This window comes from Pempheris klunzingeri, chromosome 6, assembly GCF_042242105.1.
Source record: "Pempheris klunzingeri isolate RE-2024b chromosome 6, fPemKlu1.hap1, whole genome shotgun sequence".
NCBI classification, from domain to species: domain Eukaryota; kingdom Metazoa; phylum Chordata; class Actinopteri; order Acropomatiformes; family Pempheridae; genus Pempheris; species Pempheris klunzingeri.
In genome coordinates, this window is record NC_092017.1 from 21805360 (window position 1) to 21826911 (window position 21552).

At 41.0% G+C, this 21552-nt stretch overlaps 2 protein-coding genes across 7 annotated transcripts in view; both read right to left on the reverse strand.

The window, feature by feature from the left end:
- dnajc6 (DnaJ (Hsp40) homolog, subfamily C, member 6) overlaps positions 1 to 9823 on the reverse strand; it is a 38429-nt gene extending 28606 nt beyond the window's left edge. For 5 of the 6 annotated variants that reach the window (XM_070832389.1, XM_070832388.1, XM_070832387.1 and 2 more), the window contains exon 1: positions 3991 to 4213. In XM_070832389.1, the coding sequence (XP_070688490.1) occupies positions 3991 to 4213 (223 nt within the window). Of the gene's footprint in view, positions 1 to 3990; positions 4214 to 9644 lie in introns of those variants that run through there. The other variant, XM_070832390.1, reaches the window with a different exon arrangement.
- A 1336-nt stretch (positions 9824 to 11159) lies between these two features.
- Positions 11160 to 20687, reverse strand: ak4 (adenylate kinase 4). Its single transcript, XM_070831989.1, has 5 exons — positions 20200 to 20687; positions 19185 to 19304; positions 16119 to 16291; positions 14903 to 15021; positions 11160 to 13822 (listed from the first exon to the last, which is right to left on the reverse strand). The coding sequence occupies exons 1-5, from the start codon at positions 20339 to 20341 to the stop codon at positions 13696 to 13698; spliced, it is 681 nt and encodes a 226-aa protein (XP_070688090.1). The 5' UTR covers positions 20342 to 20687; the 3' UTR covers positions 11160 to 13695.
- Between the last annotated feature and the right edge of the window lie 865 nt (positions 20688 to 21552).

The window sequence follows — 21552 nt, forward strand, 5'->3', positions numbered from 1 at the left end:
TAACCTTTATCTAAAGGAGTAGTTCTACACACTGGGAAATACCTTTTTGCTCTTTTGCTGCAGGTTAGATCAATGTCACTCTCATGTCTGTGCACAACTAAGAAGCTCGAGCCAGCAGCTGCTTAGCTTAGATTAGCAAAAAGACGGGAGGACATAGATAACCTGGCTCTGTCCAAAAGCAACAGAATCCACTTACCTGCACCACTAAAGCTCTAAAGCTCACTAATTGATGCATTATAACTTGTTTGTTTAATCAAAAAAGAAGTATGACGGCAGATTTTGTTGCCTTCAGAAAAGCCCTAGCCCTAACCTCAGCTAGCCAGCTGACAGCTGAAACTTTATATTCACTGGACAGACCTGAGAGTGATATCAATCTTCTCATCTAACACTTGGCAACAAAGCAAGTAAGTGTATTTCCCTAAACTTTGATCTATTCCTTTAATGTGGTAGCCATAATGAGCATGTCTATACTGGGAAATACAAACTGGAAGGCTCCCCTTACACTCTTCGGGCTACGCCGTAATTTCACCAGTAAGTTTTGGTCTATTTTTAACCTCCTTACTATGCAAATTTCCTGGCCAGTGAGCATGACAGGATGTATTAGGAAAACCTGCATCCTGCTCTGCCGTGCCTCTTGAAATCAAAGGCTGTATAGGTTCAACCTGAATCTGCCAGTCATGTTGAGACACCTGCACAGGTAAATAAGCATCTGTGTTGATGAAGGGAAAAATGTGCTTCAAAGAAACCACACTACAGGGAGAGCTGTTCCACGAAAAAACAGGACCAGGCCAATAGCCCATCCCTCCTCCCTCTTCAACCACCTCCTATCGCTTTCACAGTGAGCCAATAGAAACAGAGAGAGGGAGGGAGAGGAAGAGAGATGGCTGAGGGAGAGGAAAAGTAAAGAGGGAGACAATTCTAGTTATGTCCAGAGGGATCAGTGGGCTGTCTGAATATGTCTCCCTCCTCCTACAGCACCAAACCTTTCTCCCTCAATTTCCGGCTTGGTGTGAAAGACACGGACGGACTCGTACACACAACAATAAAGCTTGAGAAGCAAACCCACTGCACTGCGCTGCATCTCAGTGCTGCTACACTGTGCTGGGCCTTGTTGTGTCCAGGACCTGAATGACTGCAGCGTAAACCCGGACTCTAATCTGCTTAATTATAGATGCTGCTGATGAGACAAGGAGCGTATGATTAATCATCCCCTATTCGGCTTAAACACAAGCCTCCTTTGAATGGCAAGCAAACTCTTACGGCCTGCTAAAAGCATGAAACATTGTTGAAACGTGACACCTGGGTGCAAGCTGCTAAATAGTCAAACAAAATTTTGTATAAAAGGTCAGAAAGGTCTTAACTATATCTGAGCCTTCAAAAGGCTTCACAGTGATTTCAAAATGCTTGGCCTTAGGAGGAACCAAACACCCGGCTAGCACTGATCAGATCGTGCGGAATGAGGGGAGAAATAGATGGACAGCGGCAGCACGTAAAGGTTCCCAGATGTTGCAGTTCTTGGTCAGCGCCGTAACCTCTACAGGCCACCGGAGTTCCTCAGAACTGCAGTCCGGGTCAGACGCTGCATAAGAGACTGAATGTATCAATTCACAGCTAAGTATGTAGAGTAAGACTATAGAGAAAGGAGATAGTGTTAAAGATTGACTGTGTTCTTGGTACCTTGTTTAAAGGGCGAGCCTGGGCTAATAGGCTACAATTGATTACGCAATAAAGATCACAGCTCTAATTAATTTGATCAGTTATGTGCAGCCTTAAAAAGCCCTAAAATTGTGTCTTTTATACTGGCTGTCGATCTAGCGAGATGCTAGCTGTGTCTGACACCTGATGTCTCCTTGCGATCCACTTTCAAAAGGTTGATTATGTCTATGAGTTGTGAGGAGTTCAACTACAGAGTATATTCTCCTTTAAACCTTTCAAATTGTTTTATTATGATAAACGTTGGAGGCCGAGGAGTTAAAACTTTTCAGTGTTTTACAAGAAGTATGAAAAGTCAGTGAATAAAATCCAAAGTTGAATGATATTTTTCCTTTTAACTGTCCCATTACTTATCTTGTAACCCCCCAGATTCTCTAGCGTCTCCTTGGAGGGGTCCCGACCTCAGGTTTTCTCTTCAATCCCACTGCTAAAACACTGGATTTGAACCCTTTTGAATAACTGCCATTTCTGTTCTCCTGTCCTGTTGTTATGTTACATCTATTTCTCTATTTACTGTATCTGTGTGAATCTGCCTGCTTGCTTGCCTAGCTTCCTGTTAGCTGGTCTATCTCTGTGGCCAGATGGATGTGGGAGTGTGCAGGCTGGTGAGCCAGTTACAGTGACAAACCTCTCTAATGCAGACACCAGGGGAGGCTCTGATACAGCCTCTGCTGGGTAATAGAGCAGCAGAGAGCCCAGCCACTCACAGAAAGTGAGAGCAGGACATCAACAGAGCAGAGAGCTCTTGGCAATACCACAGAGATCAATGCTTTATTTGAATGTGTTTCCCTCCTCCTAGAGTGCCAACCTTAACCCCTCAATATGAGGCTTTGTGTGAACGGGACAGACGGACAAATAGACACACACAGAAAGGGACCGGCGCACACATACATGAAAGAGATCACCCACAAAGGCCTGGCAGGCCAGACAGACATCTGACACTGGAGCCCAGCAGCCCACCCCAAACCCACCCTCCCCATCGCCAACCCCAATCCCCTTTCCTCATTGACCCACCCTCCTCATCCAGCTTCTTTTGTTTCACACAAGTGTTCGTCCCTGTAGGCTGCCTGACTCCACAGAGCACCGCAGTGAGGTGAACACAGGCCAGGCTCTACTGACTTTCCACAACCGGAGAAACAGGCTTCCCCCTATGAGCCCTCATTCACTGCAAATACTATGATTACCATCATTATGCTGCGATATTAGAAGTAATATACATTTATTTTGATGTTTGATAGATAGTGGCAATCTCGTAAACCCACATGGGACGGGCCAAATGTTTGGCATGGCGTGTACATAAAAATAAGTAGCAATAGTAACTATATAAATATAAGTAGTACAGTGGCAGAACTAATGACTGCAGTAGAGGTAATAACATCTTAAAACTATTCTTCCTAAGAGCCTCTGTTACAGATGACAGAATTGATCTCAGTGAGAATAAAGTGTCACAACAAAATGTGCTATTATGCTTGAATTCAATAAAACATGTAGGGGATTTGTCACCATATTAATGATAAACAAATGGATTATAGCATGTGCTTTTGTCATCACCAGGATCCTATTTTTTTTTTTAGGTTTAATTGGAAGCATTAGGCTCATAATCCATCATTCATGGCCAGCTGACTAAACGTCGAGCTCCTGCTGCCTGTAACCGAATCAGGATTTATTCTCTTGACAACTGACATATGGGATTGCAAGTACAGTTAGTGATGTATATATATTTAACGTTTAAAGCCCTTAGGAAAGTAAATAGGCTTTGAAATGTGGCACCAAAGCAGATATCACTGGAAATTAGCTGGAAAATTAGTTTGTATACATATTTTACATATTTTAATATATTGTGGACATTAGAATACAATAGATCTATTATGAGCTGATATATCGGTGCATATTATCTAAAATATTATCCAAAGTGTGTCTTTTTGATACTTTGCACATCCTAAATGCATCTTTAAGTCTAAGTCTGAATTGCATGTGCAAATGTACCAGACAAGTATCACTATCAGTTTCACTTGGAGAAAGATGCATAGGACTGTGAGAGCACACAATGCAGACGGTTATCCTGATCTGGTCTGCATGCAATAGTCCAGTGCAGCCATGTAGGTGGGGTCTGAGAACCACTGGGAGCCCAGGGGGAGATTCCAGGGGGTGCAAAGCATCATTGTACACTTTCTCTATTGTTAGCCATTGTGTTACAGGCCACGTTAATATTGTGTAAAGTCATCACACCGGCGTATGTTCACCTTCCCAGTAGCCGGAGGCGGTGAGGACTTTTACCTGAGCTGTCCATGGTGCTGCAGTCCTCCTCTCTCAGCGGGCCTGCCTTCGGTCCAAGGGTGGCCGCTATGGAGCCTGCGAGTGTGCCGCCGCCGCCGCCGCCTCCGCCGCCGCCGCTGCTCCCTCTGCCGATACTGAAGCTGTCTCCGCCGCTATCGACCAACTGCAAAGATTCATAGCCATCGTAACTGGTCTTTTTCTTGTAGGCCCCCAGCAGGCTCATTACCGAAGGACACACAAATAGGAAATGAAAGATAAAAGAAGCTCCAAAGACGTGGTAAGGCTCCGCCGCGCCGTCGCCGCCGCCACCGCCGACGCCGCTGCCTCTGCTGCTGCTACTGCTGCTGCTACTGCTGCTGCTGGGTGCACCACCACATGTCCGAGGACGGGAGGACGGCCGGCCTCCTCTGCTATCTGAAGAAAGAAATATTCTGCCGGGTGGTCTCCCTCTCTCTCTCTCTCTCTCTCTCTCTCTCTCTCTCTCTCTCTCTTTCTTTCTCTCTCGCCTCCTCTTCCTCTCAGCTGCACCGCATTTTTACTACGACGTTGCTGCTGTCGCTGTAGTCCCCGACTGAGCAAAAAGGAAATCCACCCCAGCACACAATCCTCTAATGTTATCGCTGCATCTATTATTCACATACTCTAACTAGTAGTTGTGGGCACTCTTGTGGGCCTATTTTTTTGTATTAAAGCTTATAAATACAGGAGATTTTCAAAAAAACTACAAAAAATAGGTCCTATAGAAGAAATATGTTAGGATAAAAAGTAGGAAGAAGGGTCACAGTGAGCTTATTCTTACACATTATAGTACCCCATCAGTATATTATAGGAATATTATAGTGATACAAATATTAGCATGTCAAAAATAGTACTGCAGATACATTCAAATCTGTATAATATAATAGTATGATATCTTTGGTTGTGATGCCAGGACTCCCACATGTGATTCCATTACTAATGCCCCTATTTTAAAATGATTGGGATCCCGGTGTTACAGTTCCTATTCTGAGAGGATTTTCCCTTCAAAGGCTCCTTCCAAAATCTCCATAGGCTTCTAGCCAATTATCATAGTCCAATAATGGGGTGGTATGGCTGGTGCTCCCGCATCTTATTAGTTTTCATTGAATATGTCCTGCATTCATTACAAAATTTGCCATACAAAGCCTATACAGTTATTTTTATTATCCACTGATTTGCTCTCAATTAATTGAAAAGCCATTGTGTCAATAAAATGTTACAGAATTGTGGAGAATGCCCATCACAGTGTTGCCCAGTCATCAATGATTAAAGATTTTTCATTTACAATAATATACGACAGAGGAAATCCCTACTACTCACTGGTGCCAGCAAACGTTTGATATTTTAGCTTCAAGAGTGACTCAAGTGATTTCTTGATTATCAAAATAATTGCTGATTGACCTTCTGTCAGCAAATGATTTCACTTTCAAAACAGATGCATCAAATAGATGTGCAGTGGATGGTGTCTGATGTAACCATGACTGCACATAGTGAAAAGGCACAGCTCATAATGGTGTAAAGTGTGCTAAAAAGTTAAATTTGCAGTGTCATCTGTTAAAATAATGGAAGTCCTCAGGGAGAACGTGTATGAAATCTTGAATTAATTAAAAAAAAAAAAAAAAAAAACATCCATCATGACCTGTTTTCTTGGGTATAAATAAGGACCGGATTATACGTCTGGGCTCATAATAGAGCAAATTTCTTATTTGAGTCCCGTGCTCGAAATGAACGAGGACCTCTGGCCTTGTCATAATAAAAGATTAAAATAAGAGCAGTCTTGTAGTCAGCATTGCATGACAACAGCACCATGCTTCGTCAGAAAAAGGAAATTCACTCTGCATCACAGGGAGAGAAAGGCTCTGTAGTCGACTAATAGCAGCCTTGAATGTTAACAGTCTCTTTGTGTTATAATTAAAATCAAACAGATTTTTAATTTGCACTCCAAATTTGTAGTTTTAACTCTAATTTTTGTGTGATGACCCTGGATCCAAGCTGGACAAAGCACTGACCACTGATGGCGTGCTTCCTTCCTTGGCCTTGTCCCCTGGCAACAGAAACCCTGCATGGTTCTGAAAAGAGGACATGAGCCTGGGAAACTCTTTTAGGAGAGCAGGCGGGAGCTCAAAGCCCAGCAGGAACGGAATGTCCGAAAAGGGAGGAACGATACCCCCGCCATAACCGGACGCAGCGCTGCCGCTCCATTGTGGCGACGGAGCTTCCTGTCTTGTTCCTACCCGTTTCTACCAATGTTTACCCCTTGATGCCCTCATGAGTGTGTAGCTGTGTAGCAGTACTTAGGATATAAGCAGGTGCTGTAAGGACATCATGAAGACATGATGAGCCCAAACCTAATCAGATACACAAAAAGAGCTGAAACAATTAGTATTAGCATGGAGTTAGTCAATTCATCGATAAATCAATTTCAGTCATTTTTAAAGAAAACATGCCAAACATTCACTATAGTTCCAGCTCCTCAAATGTGCAGCTTCTCTTTGTCATATATGATAGTAAACTGAATATCTTTGGACCGTTGGTCAGACAAAAACAAGCCATGTGAACATGTAACCTTTTACTCTGGGTAATAATTAAGTGGCCATTTTGGCTGCTTTTTAGACGTTTTATAGACAAAATTATTAATATATTGAGATAAATGCATTTAGAAAATAGTCAGTGGATCAATCCATAATGAACTTAAATGTTAGCTGCTACCTTCCAACTTGAAATGTGTGTAGAATTTTAGTTTGGCCTATATCAGAGCTCTGATATTAACAGCATTACTAGGCGTCGTATTATGGATTCTGGTTTTACCCCTTATGGTAACCATTACATAATATGGGCAACTGGCTTAGAATTGAAAGAAAATCCCACAATGTAGTGACCTGTTCTGATCTCAGGGACACTGTAAGAGAGGTCGTCTAAGTCTCAGCAGAGACTGATGACTTGAGGCATTAATCTGTATCCCTCTTTTAAAAATTCCGTAAAAGGAAAAAAAATTCCTTGCAAGGCTCAGTGCCATTTGAACTGTTTTATGACACGGCTGTAACGTGATACTGACTATGATCTTGTATCTTGAAAGAAGCTATTTTCATTGGTTTTTTTTACCACCGTTCGCAAGGATAGTCTGTGGATTAATGATTATCCTCATAAGAGTTAAAGCAGAATCAGGGAATCTGCTGGATCAGCTCTACCACTCGCACCACAAGACAGACGGTGGACTTGAATCTCTTGTTAAGTCTGCAAGACTTAAGATCCTGTAATCCAAGGATTCTTGTTCTGTGTGGTAAAAACTGAATCATAACAGATACACAATGGTTGGCTACTGTGTGTCTTCATAGGAATATAACAGCATTCATGCTGCCCCAGTTTGACACGGGATGATCACAGTTTGTATCACAACAGTTTCCTGCCTTCAACCATAAAAAAAAAAAAAGCCTAAACCCCTTTTATACCTGGTCTTCTGAATGCACCATAAACAGGGACATTACAAATAAAATAATCTGTTCATTTAGTAGTGAAATTCAATGCTTTAAAGACACTGTAAAATGAAAAATACATTTCACGTGTCCAATTCCTGTATTTTTACTTTAAACGTCTCTTTTCTCTTCCTGTAAAACATAAAAATATTTTTGATAGTTCATCTCAAACTGGAGCGGTTACGTAAATCTATCCAATCAAATGTGATTTGGGGTGAATAGCTAACCCCTTCCATCATACGGAACCAGGAGTGAAACTAAGTACATTTGTTAAAGTAGGCTTACTGTACTAAACTTACATTTTTAAGTATTCCCACCTATGTATTGAAATTTTCTATTATTTTACACTTGTACTCTCCTACAATTCAAGTATTACATTTTTTACTCCACTACATTTATTTGATAACTTTACTTTTCTGGGCTTTGGAAAAGTTTTATGAAGATTAAACCCCCATAGATTAGTATATACAAAATATACAATAGAAAGAGTAAAAGAATAGTTGACTGCACTTATAGCTGGAGGCATCCTGTCAATAGTTTTACTATTGGTCTTTGGAGAAAATCCTTTTTGAGCTGCAGGAAATTTTGTTGTTGCAGTGCTGCAAGTGGCCACCATAAGAAATTGGAAACAAGTCTGAGCAGAGGTCCGCTATCTAATGTGTGCATGAACATATAACGAGAGCTGGATACAGAGTTAGGAACAGGGCTCAGTTCATTCCTATGAAATTTGCTCAGTGGTGCATTAAGTCAAAAAAGTTTGACTTCCATGCATAAAAGTACCCACATCTTCCACATTGTTGGGCCCGGATAGCGCAGGCATACTAGCCTCGAGGGTTAGCCTTCTGCTAATTTCAGTGGTGATGAAATGATTTAATCGTGCAACTTTCTAAATGTGGACCTAATGAATCAAATTCTGACGGTGAAATGAGTCATTTCGTGGCGGTTGTGACTCAAAAAAATGTATCCGCTGATTCAAAGACGTCTCTTTCACAATGTAAATTTAAGAAAAAAGGTCTTTTGGAGGCCCAATGGCATCAGGTGACAGGCACCATTGCTGTAATTCCAGGTTTGGCTACAGATGAACTTCAGAGCCTGGCACACATCCAGAGGGGCTTGGGTTTGTGTGATACATCCACTGGTAAACTATGGATCCCTCATGTGATCTAATAAGATCTGGTAACTAAAACCTGCCTACAAAACTGATTTAAACATTAGGCGTCTCTCTCATGTCTTGGGTTTAAGCCGCACCAGGGCCTGGTGAAGGAGCGAAGGAGGCAGCAAAAGGTGACTCAGAGTCTGATGATCACATCATGAAATCTCACCAAGCCGTGGTAAGCTGCTCACGTGACGTGCGTGACGCTGGTGGTGGTGTGACGTGGCTGTGGGACAGGAGAGGGAGAGAGGAGCTGCTCTCTCAGCGCCAGATGATGAAGATGGTGACTCTGATCATACTGATGATCGAGATACAAGAGGCACCCACCACGTCCGAATACCATGATACCGAAGTTGTGTTGAAAAAAAAAAAAGAAATCAGACTGTAAAGAATGGAGCTGCGCACTGAGAGCTGTGTGCCTTTAACTGGTGTCCTGAGGTGCCGCTACAGAGATCATCAGCTGACACAAAAATCCGGATGAAATGGCATCTTTCATGCTGTTAATTCAATCTAGGTTGACCTCATTTATCATACGGATAAAGCAACAGCTGCAGTAATCCTCATACAGGAAAATGGCTCATTGCATCTGTGTAAAAAAAAAAAAAAAAAAAAAAAATTCACCTGAACATAAATAACCCAAATGATGTCATACATGATGCTCGTGTGCGCATCTTCAGCCGCACAGAGGCCACAAGTTAGTGATGTCGGCTGAATTGATCTCCTAAATGAGAACAAACGCAGGAACAAGTTGCATGTTGCTCCAGCCCATCGTGCACAGATGCACCATAGGGGGTGGTGAGTGGGGGGGTGGGGGGGAGGAGGAGGGAGGATGGAGATGGGGGAGGTCTGGTGTGGATTTCCAGAGGTAGCCTGGTATTATGTAACATCCACACACAGATCATGATGCTCCCTGGCTGCTTATTAAGAGAGGCCGCGCCAGGAGGAAGGAAAAAAAAACATGTCTCACGAATCAAATGAGCAGAAACAGAAAAGCCCACAGATGACTTTACCTTTCGGAGCGCTTTCTACCATTCTCCCGGGGGCGCCGTGTTGTGCCGTGGAGCTGATGCGCTCTGAAGCCGGGCTCCGCTCACACACTGCGACCTTTGATTTGTCATTCGCTGCCAGTCAAAGGTCAAACGTCCCGTGACACGCGCCCGTCCTGCAAGGTTAGCTCCCCGCTTCACCTGTCGGTAGACTCACACGGGCATCATCGGCATCGTCACATTGTCACATTTTGGCATGTGAGGAAGAAACACGGTCCGGCGATGGCGATTGGCTGATCTGTAGAAAATGTGGATGAGCCTACAAACACAGTGCAAGGAGGGGAGAGCATGTGTGTGGATCTGTGCGGCAGAAACTGCGCCGCTCAGCGCATCCTGCCTGTGCTGTCAGTGAGGCTCGAGCCAGCCTGGTAAAACCTGGGATGGACTTCAGAAGCAGGCACCATGAGGATTTTGGAAAATCTCTCTGCTCGCAATCGAGAAATCAACACTTGTGATGTGCACCAATAATGCAAGAATCAGCCCCATCGTGGAGGTGTTCATTAAAAGGATACAAATATATATATGTATATATAATTCAATATTTTCTCAGTTCACAAAACCTCTGAGCACCAGTTTCATACAGCAGAGGTCCCCATAAGAGCAATGATCATTCAGACGCTCTGAAATGCATCAACTGTGCTGGATTTCAGGTTTTGGAGACGTGGTGGCATAATGGTGAATACTGTGAATCTGCATCATGTTTCATGCATGATCAAGCTACACCTGTCAAAGGTAAACACAGCAGATGAGACTCTAATCCGCAGCAGTAGAGCAGGAGATCCACACACACACACACACACACACACACACAGGGTTTATTTACAGGTCTGAGAGGATTAGACGAGAGACGAGAGAGGAGGATATGTGCACAGTATTCCCACTTAAGTACATGTGTTCATGTGTGTGTTAGTGTGTGTTTCAGTGAGCGTTTTAAGTATCCACCATAGCTTCAGTGTTTTGTTAGCACACCCTCCTGCTGCTTCCTGTTTTGCTCACATGGTATGAAAGATCAAGGAGGAAAGGAGGGAGGAGCAAAGCATTTCTATTGTTTTTTTTATGTTTGCCTGGAAGAAAGAAAGAAAGAAAGAACAAACACAAAACTTGTCACAGATTATAGTGATTATCCAACATGATTTAAGTTTTTGTAAACCTTTTGTGAAGTTTCAAGCAGACAGACCACTAAAAAACATGACATCTCTGAAAGAAGACTGTCATTCTAATAATTTAAAACCAGGAAATTAATAATGCTGTGTTTTTTTTTTTCTTTTTGTGGTTAAATTCCCATTTTTGCTTGCTTGTATGTTTAGACTGGGGAGTAACTGTTTTCTATAAGGAAATCTGTGTACACCCATGATTTAGCTGGTAGTCTCCCACAAAGTGTAGCTGGTCTTAAGACACAGTAAATGACCAGTGCAGGTGCATGTACGTACAGTAGGCCTATGTACAGTTTGGTGCGTTGACAAAAACGACGGGATCAAGCAGCCTTGAGAAAATAGTTTTATTGTTCTCGGAATGTAACATGTTTGAACAGCGTGGTTTAAAAATAGGGAAGAAAAACTCCACTGTGGTCTTACACAACGGCAGCGGGGTGTGGTCATGTGCACCATTACGCCCTGTCACACCATGCCCATTAATGCAGCAACACAGACATGAAACCAAAGTGTGAATCAAACCAAACCAAACCAGACAGACACATGCCCACTTTATCAATCTGACAATCCATAGACTTCATACTTCAGCTGAGGCTGTTGTCGACATTTTGCATACATATTGTAGACATCTGGTCCTACTGTCAGTGAGTGTCTGTTATGAGGGTTTCAATCTGTGCAAAATACAGCATCCACTGTCCTTCGATAATAAAAACAAGAACTTGATACAAAGCAGTTTTCACCTCGTGAAAGAAATGATAAAAAAAACAAACAAATTTTTGCATGCGAGGGGTTACTTATGCCCATCTGTCCCTGAATTAGTGCAAATCACTACCTCAACACTTCATAATAAATTCTGATGATAACATTTTACTATACAGTTTGAAAAAAAACTGCATTAACAAAGCTGGAAAATACAATCAAACCCATGTGTTGGTCTTAATTGCACAATATCACGTGTTGCATTGTTGGGTGAATATAGGACATATTTTTTTAACTTCACACGATTGACTAGAAGTTCATCTGCAGAGCGAGGAAGTATTAGAAATGTTTATCAATCACTTACAAATATAAGAAAAAGTCCATCCGCAAAGTTAACTTTTTACACGTTGTTCATCCCACAACAGTAAATATATACATTCAAACAATCTAAAAAAAAAAAAAAGCTGTTTACATATATGACCTTACCATGCTTCAGAATCATCAACAGTATTTTAAGGCTGAACACAACGCATTACATTTTATACACAAAAATCTGTGACAATTAAACTCTCAAGGCAACCTCACATATATAAAGGAATGTAACAACCTCGAAGGCACTCTATGTTCTGTGGATTTGGTCTTCATCCCAGCCACAGAGTGTGTGCGATTGCGAGAGCTCCTTGCACCTGTCCAACAACAGCCCGGCACACTCTCCTGCATGTCATCACATGCACAGGTGCATAATATTCTGCAGCATGCCAGTTCAAAAGCAAAGAAAAGCAGTTTCTACAGTGCACATTGTTGACATAATTGATGGTTGGTTATGTGTAACAGCTGACTTGTAGGCAATATGTACAGAATATTTCAAAGCACAAAGCAAAGCATGTCAATGTTTTGGAAAATGGGCCTAAATAATGCCTGTCCATGACTGATTACAGCTTTAGATTTGACGCAATGCTTAATGTCAGTGCTGCCCTCAGCAGATCTGTCACTTTAGGCTGAGGTGAGACTGAACTGAATGAAAACTGAACTTACACTGAAGGGGAATAGAAGGGTTTCACTCCTAAATTATATTCATAGAGGCAACAATGTCACATTGCTTGCTTGAATATACAAATATAAAGTGCAATTAATCAAATGTGTAAAGATAACATACATCTAAGTGACATTTCCTATGTCGGTTTTCATTGAAGTAATAATCTCAAAGACTTCCAGTTAAATAAGTGTCTTGTAGGTCTCGGTCTACCGTTGAAGGGTGACATTACGCTGTGGTATGAGTGTCAATGGCGACGTTCCCAGGAAAAAACCACAAGCGGCACCCAGTTAATGAAGTGTTTTTCATTCTGTTCTGACTCGCGCTTCAACCCACTTGCGTGTGAAGCAGTTTACTGTTTTTTTAGGTCTGGCTGATCAAACAAAAAAATAACGGATGACTACACACGATGAAAATTCAAAAACAAGTGCAAATCCAAAGAAAAAGAAACAAATCTGACATTCAGACAAAGTTAACTGCCAACTGACGGATGTCACACGGGCAACGGTGTTTGGATCTTTTTGATGTGACGTCCATAAACACGCATGCAACTACAGCTTCTCGCCATGGGTGCCACCAAAAAGAGTGAAATGAAGATCTTCGAAATTGTTACTTTAAAGTTATTTATTTTCAGAAAATCAATGCTTTCTATGGGGTTCAGTTGGAGCGAGATACTTAAATATTTGGTTTTTGGTTTAATATTCTTAAAGTTCCCTTACCCCCCTGTTGTTGGTTCCCTTTCAGCTCTATTTACTTTTCCTTCTGTTTTTAAGCTCTGATTTTACCACAGCTTCTCTGAATGACCTATGATTTGAATCAGTGTGTGGGAATCTGAAAAATTGCAGGTAAAAACGCAGAAGTGTAAAGAATTGCTTAATGGTGGGTGCTTGTGTAAAATTATTAATCACGTCTCTATTACAGACATCAACAGTGTGTAAAGCTCTTGAAATATTTGCAAACAACCATTCATAAAAAATCTACAAGTGACCTAATCACAAATAGTTTTGATCAGTGTCCTTGTCCATGTCTCTCAACCTCATGATTACTGAGGAAAATGAAAGCTGAAGCATCACCACACTTCTTCTAGGCTGCCTCTTGATGTTTCCCCCTGGTCTTTTCATTCAGACTAGTGTCAGGGTGTTTGAGTTTGACATGCATCTGATGGCTGTGTGTGCATCTTGGCGGTGAGGAGAGAGTTGATATAAGGCCAAATCCTGTCCGTCTCTGTACCAGAGAATGAGTGCAGGATTCCCTGAGACCTGCGTGAAGAAGTAATAGAACAAATATGAAGGAAAGCTGAGAGAAATTCAAATACTGACTAATAAATTGATTGAACAGCAGAATGTGTGTAATCAGTCGCTCAATGCTACAAGAGGACTCCCCCCACAGTTAAAATGAAAGACTTCTTTAGAAAAAGTATTGGCAGATCCAGAGATATAATCTTTTTCCACACATTCTTCTCCTTTGTCAAAACCTCTCAACTACATTACCCACAATGCAACTCAGCTATTGACAGTTTGGCCAGAGATTCGGGTGTGCAGCGCTAGCTTGATGACAAAGTAGAACAAAATGAAACAAACTGAACTCAAAGAAAAAAAATGCACATATGTACGTCAGTCTGTACAATAACTGAAATGTGCAGAATTGAGGATCAGAAATAGGTCATGGAACCAAGACCAAGTGAGGATGAGGAGGGCCCAGGATGAGGGCTGGAAAACTGAAATCAATTTCACATATTTTTAGCCTCAACACCCCGATTTTTTTTTTCCATTTTCAAACTTGTAGTCTTCAGCCACAAGTGACATCACTGGAGGAAATGAATCAAACTTTGCAAAACTCCCTCTGGAGCCACAGAATACTTTGTACCACTTCTTTCTTATATACAGTAGTACTCCCCAAGACCTCTAAACACAATTCGATGTATAAAATTGGTGGAGTACCCCTTTAAGTAAGGCTGTCATTATGCAAACTAAAAGTTTAATCATTAGGAACAGATATGACTCGACAAAAGGAAATGATCTGCTGACCATGGTTTTGTTTTATTTAAATAAAAAATATTTAAGACTTATTTACTGCTGTAAATTCCTGTTTTCATATTCGTTTGACATCAGTGTGATTTTCAATGTGCGACATTGGCCGTGAATACACTCTATTTCAGCATCCTAATCTCAATTCACTGTAATATAAATGGTACTATGATACAATGCTGTTAGAATGCTGTTACATATCACTTGATTTTTATTCTGATGGATTATCTTTCCCAATATAGATTCTATCTGACAGCACTGGCTGCCTTTAGGAAAATCACTGATAAAAAACCATAAATTTAGTTTACTGACTTGTATAAGGATATGACAGGCTTGGCCACATCTTTGTAGTGTCTCAGTCTGGCCATCAGGGCTTCTGGTTTGTCATCATCATGCTGAATCAGTGGCTCCCCGGTGATGTCATCCTTACCCTGAGGGATGCAACACAAGGTCACACATGCAGCAATGCTACAAAGGTCAACTCAAGACAATGCAATAAAATCTAATAGCACAGTTAAATAAAAACCACACTCCAGGAAGACACCTTTCAGTCATTACTGTATCAATATCAGGTTCTTTTGCAGGTTATATATTGCACTATGAAGACATCAGCTTTGGTATATGGAGAATTAACATGTAATGGTGGTATCTTGGTTTCAAATGCCTCCCATGTCACATACAATGTTCTCAATTTTTCTTTTTGTTTTATGCATTATGTTCAGAGAAAAAATCAAATTCATCATATGACTAATTTTCTGTAGTGAAACTCCACAAAAGACTTATTTTCACAAATGAGCTTTTACTGCAACCACTTATTGCTTATTTAAAGATCTCCTCAAAACATATAAAAGACTTTGTTTTGATTAATAATTCATGTCTGATATGGGCTTCCACAAAAAGCTAAAAATGTAGTTAAAGATTAATAAAATCACAATCGCTTCTTCACCTTGAAAAATCCTTAATCTATGCAGATAACGATTTTTTTTTTTGTTTCAACAGTTCAGCTACCGGACGGACCCACATTGTCTCCTACTGCATATTGGACATGTAATTGTTTGTTCAGCATTTAGATTTTGCACGCTCTTGTCTGTATGTTCATTGTTGTATCAGTTCTTATGTCTGTGAGGCACTTTGTAAACTTGTTTTTGAAAAGTGCCATAAAAACACAGATTATAACTACAGATTTTAGTTAAGAAAGATACAAATAACAAATAGTAAATTAAACCAATGTGACAAAAAGGACCTTGTAAAGTAAAATAATAAGCAGGAGCATTGTTGTTGTAGTTGTTGTGCAGGAGGGCGGAGTAGTGGGTTAGGAGACTGTCATTCATCTGGTTGCAATCTTTCTTATTTTGACGAGCTTCCGCCCCGCTGAAGCCTGTTATTAAACCCCTAGCAGCTTTAAAACACATTGACATAAAGGACACAATTGTCCTCCAGAAAATGAATAAAATGCCACAAGAAAATCTAAATGCCAAGCAGAATATTTTCAGCACTGTAACTATACTGTCACTTCTAGATTTGAGACCTGCACTCGTGGCGGGTTGAAGCCCATGTTGTAGACTCTGCCACTGGCTGGGTGGATCCAGCGGTCGCTCAGTCTCTCCTTCAGAGTCTCGTAGGGGATGTTGAGGCTGATGACCAGGTCGAGCTGACACAAATTATTCAGAGCTCGAGCCTGCTCCAGAGTCCGGGGAAAACCTAGACAGGGAGCAGAGGGAGAAGGGGGTAATGTATGAGGCATTGCCACCCAGGAATAGTTTATGTTAGGTGTTATACATTGATGCATGATCTTTTTTTTTTTCTATCAACTATAATTAAGAGTGCGACATGCTTGCATTTTTTTCCCTAAGTCCAGAACATAGGCAAAGAAATAGGTCATACAGTTTCTTACAGTACATGCACAGTTGATTTCCTGTTTAAATGTTGCTAATATCAGTAGCTGACAGCATGTAAACTTGGACTCAAGCTGTTTCCAGTTTCTCAGGGAAGCAGTCTGAAGCTGTGACATAATGAGACTACCCACATGTGAATGGATTTACTGGAAAAAAACAATGCTCTCAGTTACATGATCTGAATGGACCACCAGTGTCAACAGATACAGTCACACTAGAAGCTCTGTGAGGCTGTACTTACTGTTTGAGCTTTGAGTTAAATGCTAACATTAGCCTGCTCAGTGACAATCAAAATCATCAAAACATGCTGATGTTTAACAGGAAGTCTTTACTTTGGTTAACATCTTAGTTTAGCTTGTTAGCATGCTAACATTTGCAAAGTAACACTAAGTACAAAGACCAGCTGAGGCTGGTGGAAATGTTATTTGTTTTAATGGTATTTGGTCATAAACCAAAGTATGGAATTAATTAAAATGTTGACCTGATGATGTTGCTGCATGAAAAGTCAGGGGATGACCCGCTATTACAATTCATCCAAAGTTGAAATATTTCACCTACAACCACAGATGTCAACCTGGTGGCACAAGACATAAAGTCAGGGGATCACCAAATCATCATCTGGGAACTATGAATATCTGTATGAAGTTTGTGCCAATACATCTATTAGATATTGAGCTATTTACTGGATACGTTCTCTTTGACGAGCTGATGGCACTAAATGAAAAGTCAGGGAATCACCAAGGTGTACAGAAATAGTCCTCTGGGAACCATGAAAATCTGTACAAACTTTCAGTGGAATCAATCCAATAGTCGCTGATATAATTTCACTGAACAGCTAAACTCTTAAACCTCATGGGAACACTAGACCAAAATTCAGAGGGTCACTAATGTCACTGACATTCAGCCTCTGGGGACCATGAATGCCTGTATAGAACTTCATGGCAATCCATCCAATAGTTGCTGAAGTATTTCAGTCTGGAGTGCCAGACCAACAGAGCAACCCCCCCCTCCTTGATAATAGTGCACAGACAGAGGCAGGAAAAATAGTATATTATAGTCTTGTATTTCACTATTATGTAACTTGTGATTGGTTTACATTACTTTGATCTCTATGGGAAAACTCTTTCCTTTTGCCCCCCTCTGCTGGGCAGTCAGAGGTCAAGTGACAGCACCAGTGGGGTAGGTACTGCTTTACTGTAAATGTAGTTCCTTTATTCTTAAGGCTATTTTCTCTGTCAAACCACAAAACAGTTTTTAAATTCCCTTTTTTTTTCTATTTCTATTATGCTTCGGTATACAAACACTGGAGCTTCTCTTCAGTTTATTGCTTCCATATGTGCTGAGAGCGGAAACTGGCAATCTCTCTGCAAGTTCCTTTGTTTGGTCAATAAAGAAATGTTAAATCTCTAAAGAGATAACCCACAAATGAGTGATGGGAGGCCACCAATCAAAGAGCTATGTATCTATATAGTAGAGTATACTTTAGGAGGATGTATGTGCGTATGTGTCTGTGTTAGTTGGTGCGGAGGTAGAAAATGAAGTGACATGTGACATGACATACATTTGAAAAGAAGAATACCATGCAAATCAATATGCTGTGGACACTAATAAACCAGCCTATCAGAGTCATGAGACAAACACGCTGACCAGGGATGAATGCGTGTGTGTGTGTGTGTGTGTGTCTGTGCGCGTAACCTTGATTTCTTGCCCTTGTCTCTTGCCAAACAAAAACATGATTTGTTTAGTGATCATGCTTCAAGGTTTAACCATAAATAACGCTGACCGGTTCGTTTCATCAATGTTTAGCATCTCTCTTGTAGATACTGGATAATTTTTAACTTGGAAAAAAAAGACATTTGAAATGTTACCGAAGGCTCAAACTAAACATGTTGCCAGGTGACATCTTACTAACTCCAAAAACAATAGAAAGAACACTTAATACACACTTCTGAGGCCATTTCCAAACCAGCAAAAAACATGAATTATTATGTATCACTATAAAGGAAAGATATAAACCTTTTCTTCCAGTGGAAACAAATGTTGTAGCAAAGGTCACTGGAGTGCAAGCTTGGCACTGAATGGGAGTAAAATTATAAATTTTGAGACAATAAGAAAAGCAAGGAACTTGAAGGATCCTCTTGATATTAACAGCATTTTTTATTTAAAGAATATATTTGATTTGACCTTTGATTTGAATCCGATACAAATCCTCTGTAACTACCGTAAGTTGATGAACAGTTGAGAGCATGCACAGATCTTCCAGTATCAGATTTAGTACTCCAGAGTACTAATTTCCCACAGATGTAGGACAATGTAGAGCAAGTTTTTTTCCCACTTATTCCCTCCTCAGACTCAAGCAAAGGGGGGCACTGTATATAGCACATCGACGGCCATGCTTCTTAACATGCAGGAGTGTAAAAAAAAAAGCTTTCCTCATGGCTCTGACTAACAAAGGTATAAGTCTGGTGACTTTGGGGGTGGCACCCAGCGTGGCCAATCAGATTTAAGGGGTGGTTGGCACTTCCACCCACTGGCCATGAGGCTGCATTATGAAGAACATACTCCCGCACTATAAATGATCAAGACAAATAATGGCGGCTGCTGTAAGATAAAGGATGCAAAGCTGATGCACCGCAGCGCATCCATAGAATCGAGCACACACTCTGCTTGTATGAAAACCAAAATAATATTTTTCCTACCATCCAGCAGCCAGCTGTGGCCGCTCAGCTGTTCCAGTCTGGGCAGCATCAGTCTGGTCATCACATGGTCAGGCACCAGCATGCTTCTTTCTACATAGGTCTTCACCAGCAGACCTGCCTCTGGTACACAACAGACAGGTAAAGATGGTCAGATAGTCACAGATTCCGCTTCGTATCTCCTAGACTCAAAAACAAGACAGGACCTGCTGAGAAACATATGAGCGCCTTGTTATTAGAACTATCTGACCCGAGACAGTGCTTGGCTAAAGCTGTCACTGTCCTGCCGGTAACCTCTCTTATCTTATTCCTTTTAAATCACACTGGAAACTCAGGATTATAAATTCAATATTCATTGAATTCATCAAACAAGCACACCTTATGGAGTTTTAAAAGCTGAAAATGAAAAGAAAAAAAAAAACCCATCCAGCAAGTCACAACCTTACTGAAGCAATTCAGTAATGGTAACCCAGCACACATGTTTTAACTTAAGCCCTCTGTACTGAACTCCCGCTTTATCATCAGTGTGCATGAGCTTGGCACATACTGGGGATTAGATTAAATCCAGTTGGGTAGCTATAATGAGGAAGTTTAAAAGAGGTGAAATCAATGGTTTAAAGTGTAAGTTTGGGAGGATAATTGTAACTTAATTCTTGATTGGGGGTTTTAACTGGAGTAACACTGAGTCATTGTAGGGTTGGGCACTTTTTTTCCTTTTAAGTCTCTACACTAGTTTGGAAACATGGAGAAAAAAAAAATGTGTTCCCTCTTCTGGGGATTGCGTTGAGGAGAAAATAAACTCACTTATTTCTGCAAACTTCCCCATCGTTCCTTTTTTTTTTTTTTTTTTTTTAGCTCTGATTACACTTTAGTGCCAATTATAATGATATAAACGGGAAGACACACATGCACCATGAAAATGACGCACTGGACCAGCTTTCTTTCTGCACACTGGTTCTCTGTGTTGACACCACGGTATTGACGTTTGGGCTTCAGTGCATGTGCAGATGTATCCTACCTGTATTTGCCGCTATGCTCTCTCGTAGGTAGTGGCCACTGGACAGATACTGCAGGCCAAAGCTTTGCGCAATCCTCTTGGATATCGTGCCTTTCCCCGATCCTGGTGGACCCATGATAGCTGCTCGGAATAACTTGGCCATGACTTCCTCAAACACGGAGCCCAACTGTGAAAACCTCAGGGATGCACAGATGTAGCTGTTCTTGTTTGAGCGCGAGAGAACGACGTAAATCACCTTTTAATTAAACTCCTAATCAGTTTCACGCATGAGCGATCAAACTGGTCCACAGCCTGGAGGGCTCAGAAACTTGTCTTGCCAGTGTTAATTTTAGTCAGTCACTGGAGTTTGCGGTTCTTTACGCAGAGCTCACTCTCTGCGCACATTGGGGTTATCCTCCTCTGTTACTCGGCCCCAGTCTGAACGCCTTGCCTCTTTTTTTTTTTTCTCTTTCAGCTATCTCGTGGAAACATTACGCCCGTCTACGTCTTTAAGGACAGAGATTTTTCCCTGCGAATGAATGAGGGAGTCGCCACAACGCCCTATTTTTCTGCGCACATCATCCAGAAAAAATGCGGACGACTGATTCGCACGAACCTTGCGGGGTAAACTGGTTACTGTAGTTTTTATATACGAGTGAATTACAACAACAACTGTATTCTGTTACCGTAGCTCACTAGTTTCCCTGAAATAGTGTTAGAATAATTGTTAGAATTCTGATCACATTTTTCAAGTGTATTTTACATCTATCTATCTATCTATCTATCTATCTATCTATCTATCTATCTATCTATCTATCTATCTATCTATCTAATAAAAGGAGGATGGTTTTGAGAATTTAAAGTTATAATTCATCAGCAGAAAGACCAGAATGATTCCCTTCCATTCTAGCAAGCGAAATTAAATGAAATCTAAAATGAAATAAAAAATAAAACTGCATTCCAGTAAAATGCACTGTAGCATCATTTAAAGTTACATAGGATAGAAGACAGTGAGGGGGTGCCTCTCTGTGCAAACATTTTTGATATCCTGTCCTGTCGTAGTCTGTTTGGGAATCTTATATAAAAGCTATTTTGACCTACAACTGCAAAGCTTTGCGTCGGAAACTCAGATAATCCCACTTTAAGTTCATGTCAGGGCTTGTTCAAAAGGATTTTCCTCGTAATTCTCATAACATTACAAACCAGAAAAGGGCGTGTAAGTCAATGTAACGTCACCTGATCCCATAAAAATGTCGATATTGGGTTTTGCTATTTGCAATTCTCGCTCTTACGGTAGCAACTTTTCTAATTATCTAAGAGCATTTGACATTTGGAGAGACTGCAAAGAGAGTTGCTGTATTTTACGCGTGTTAA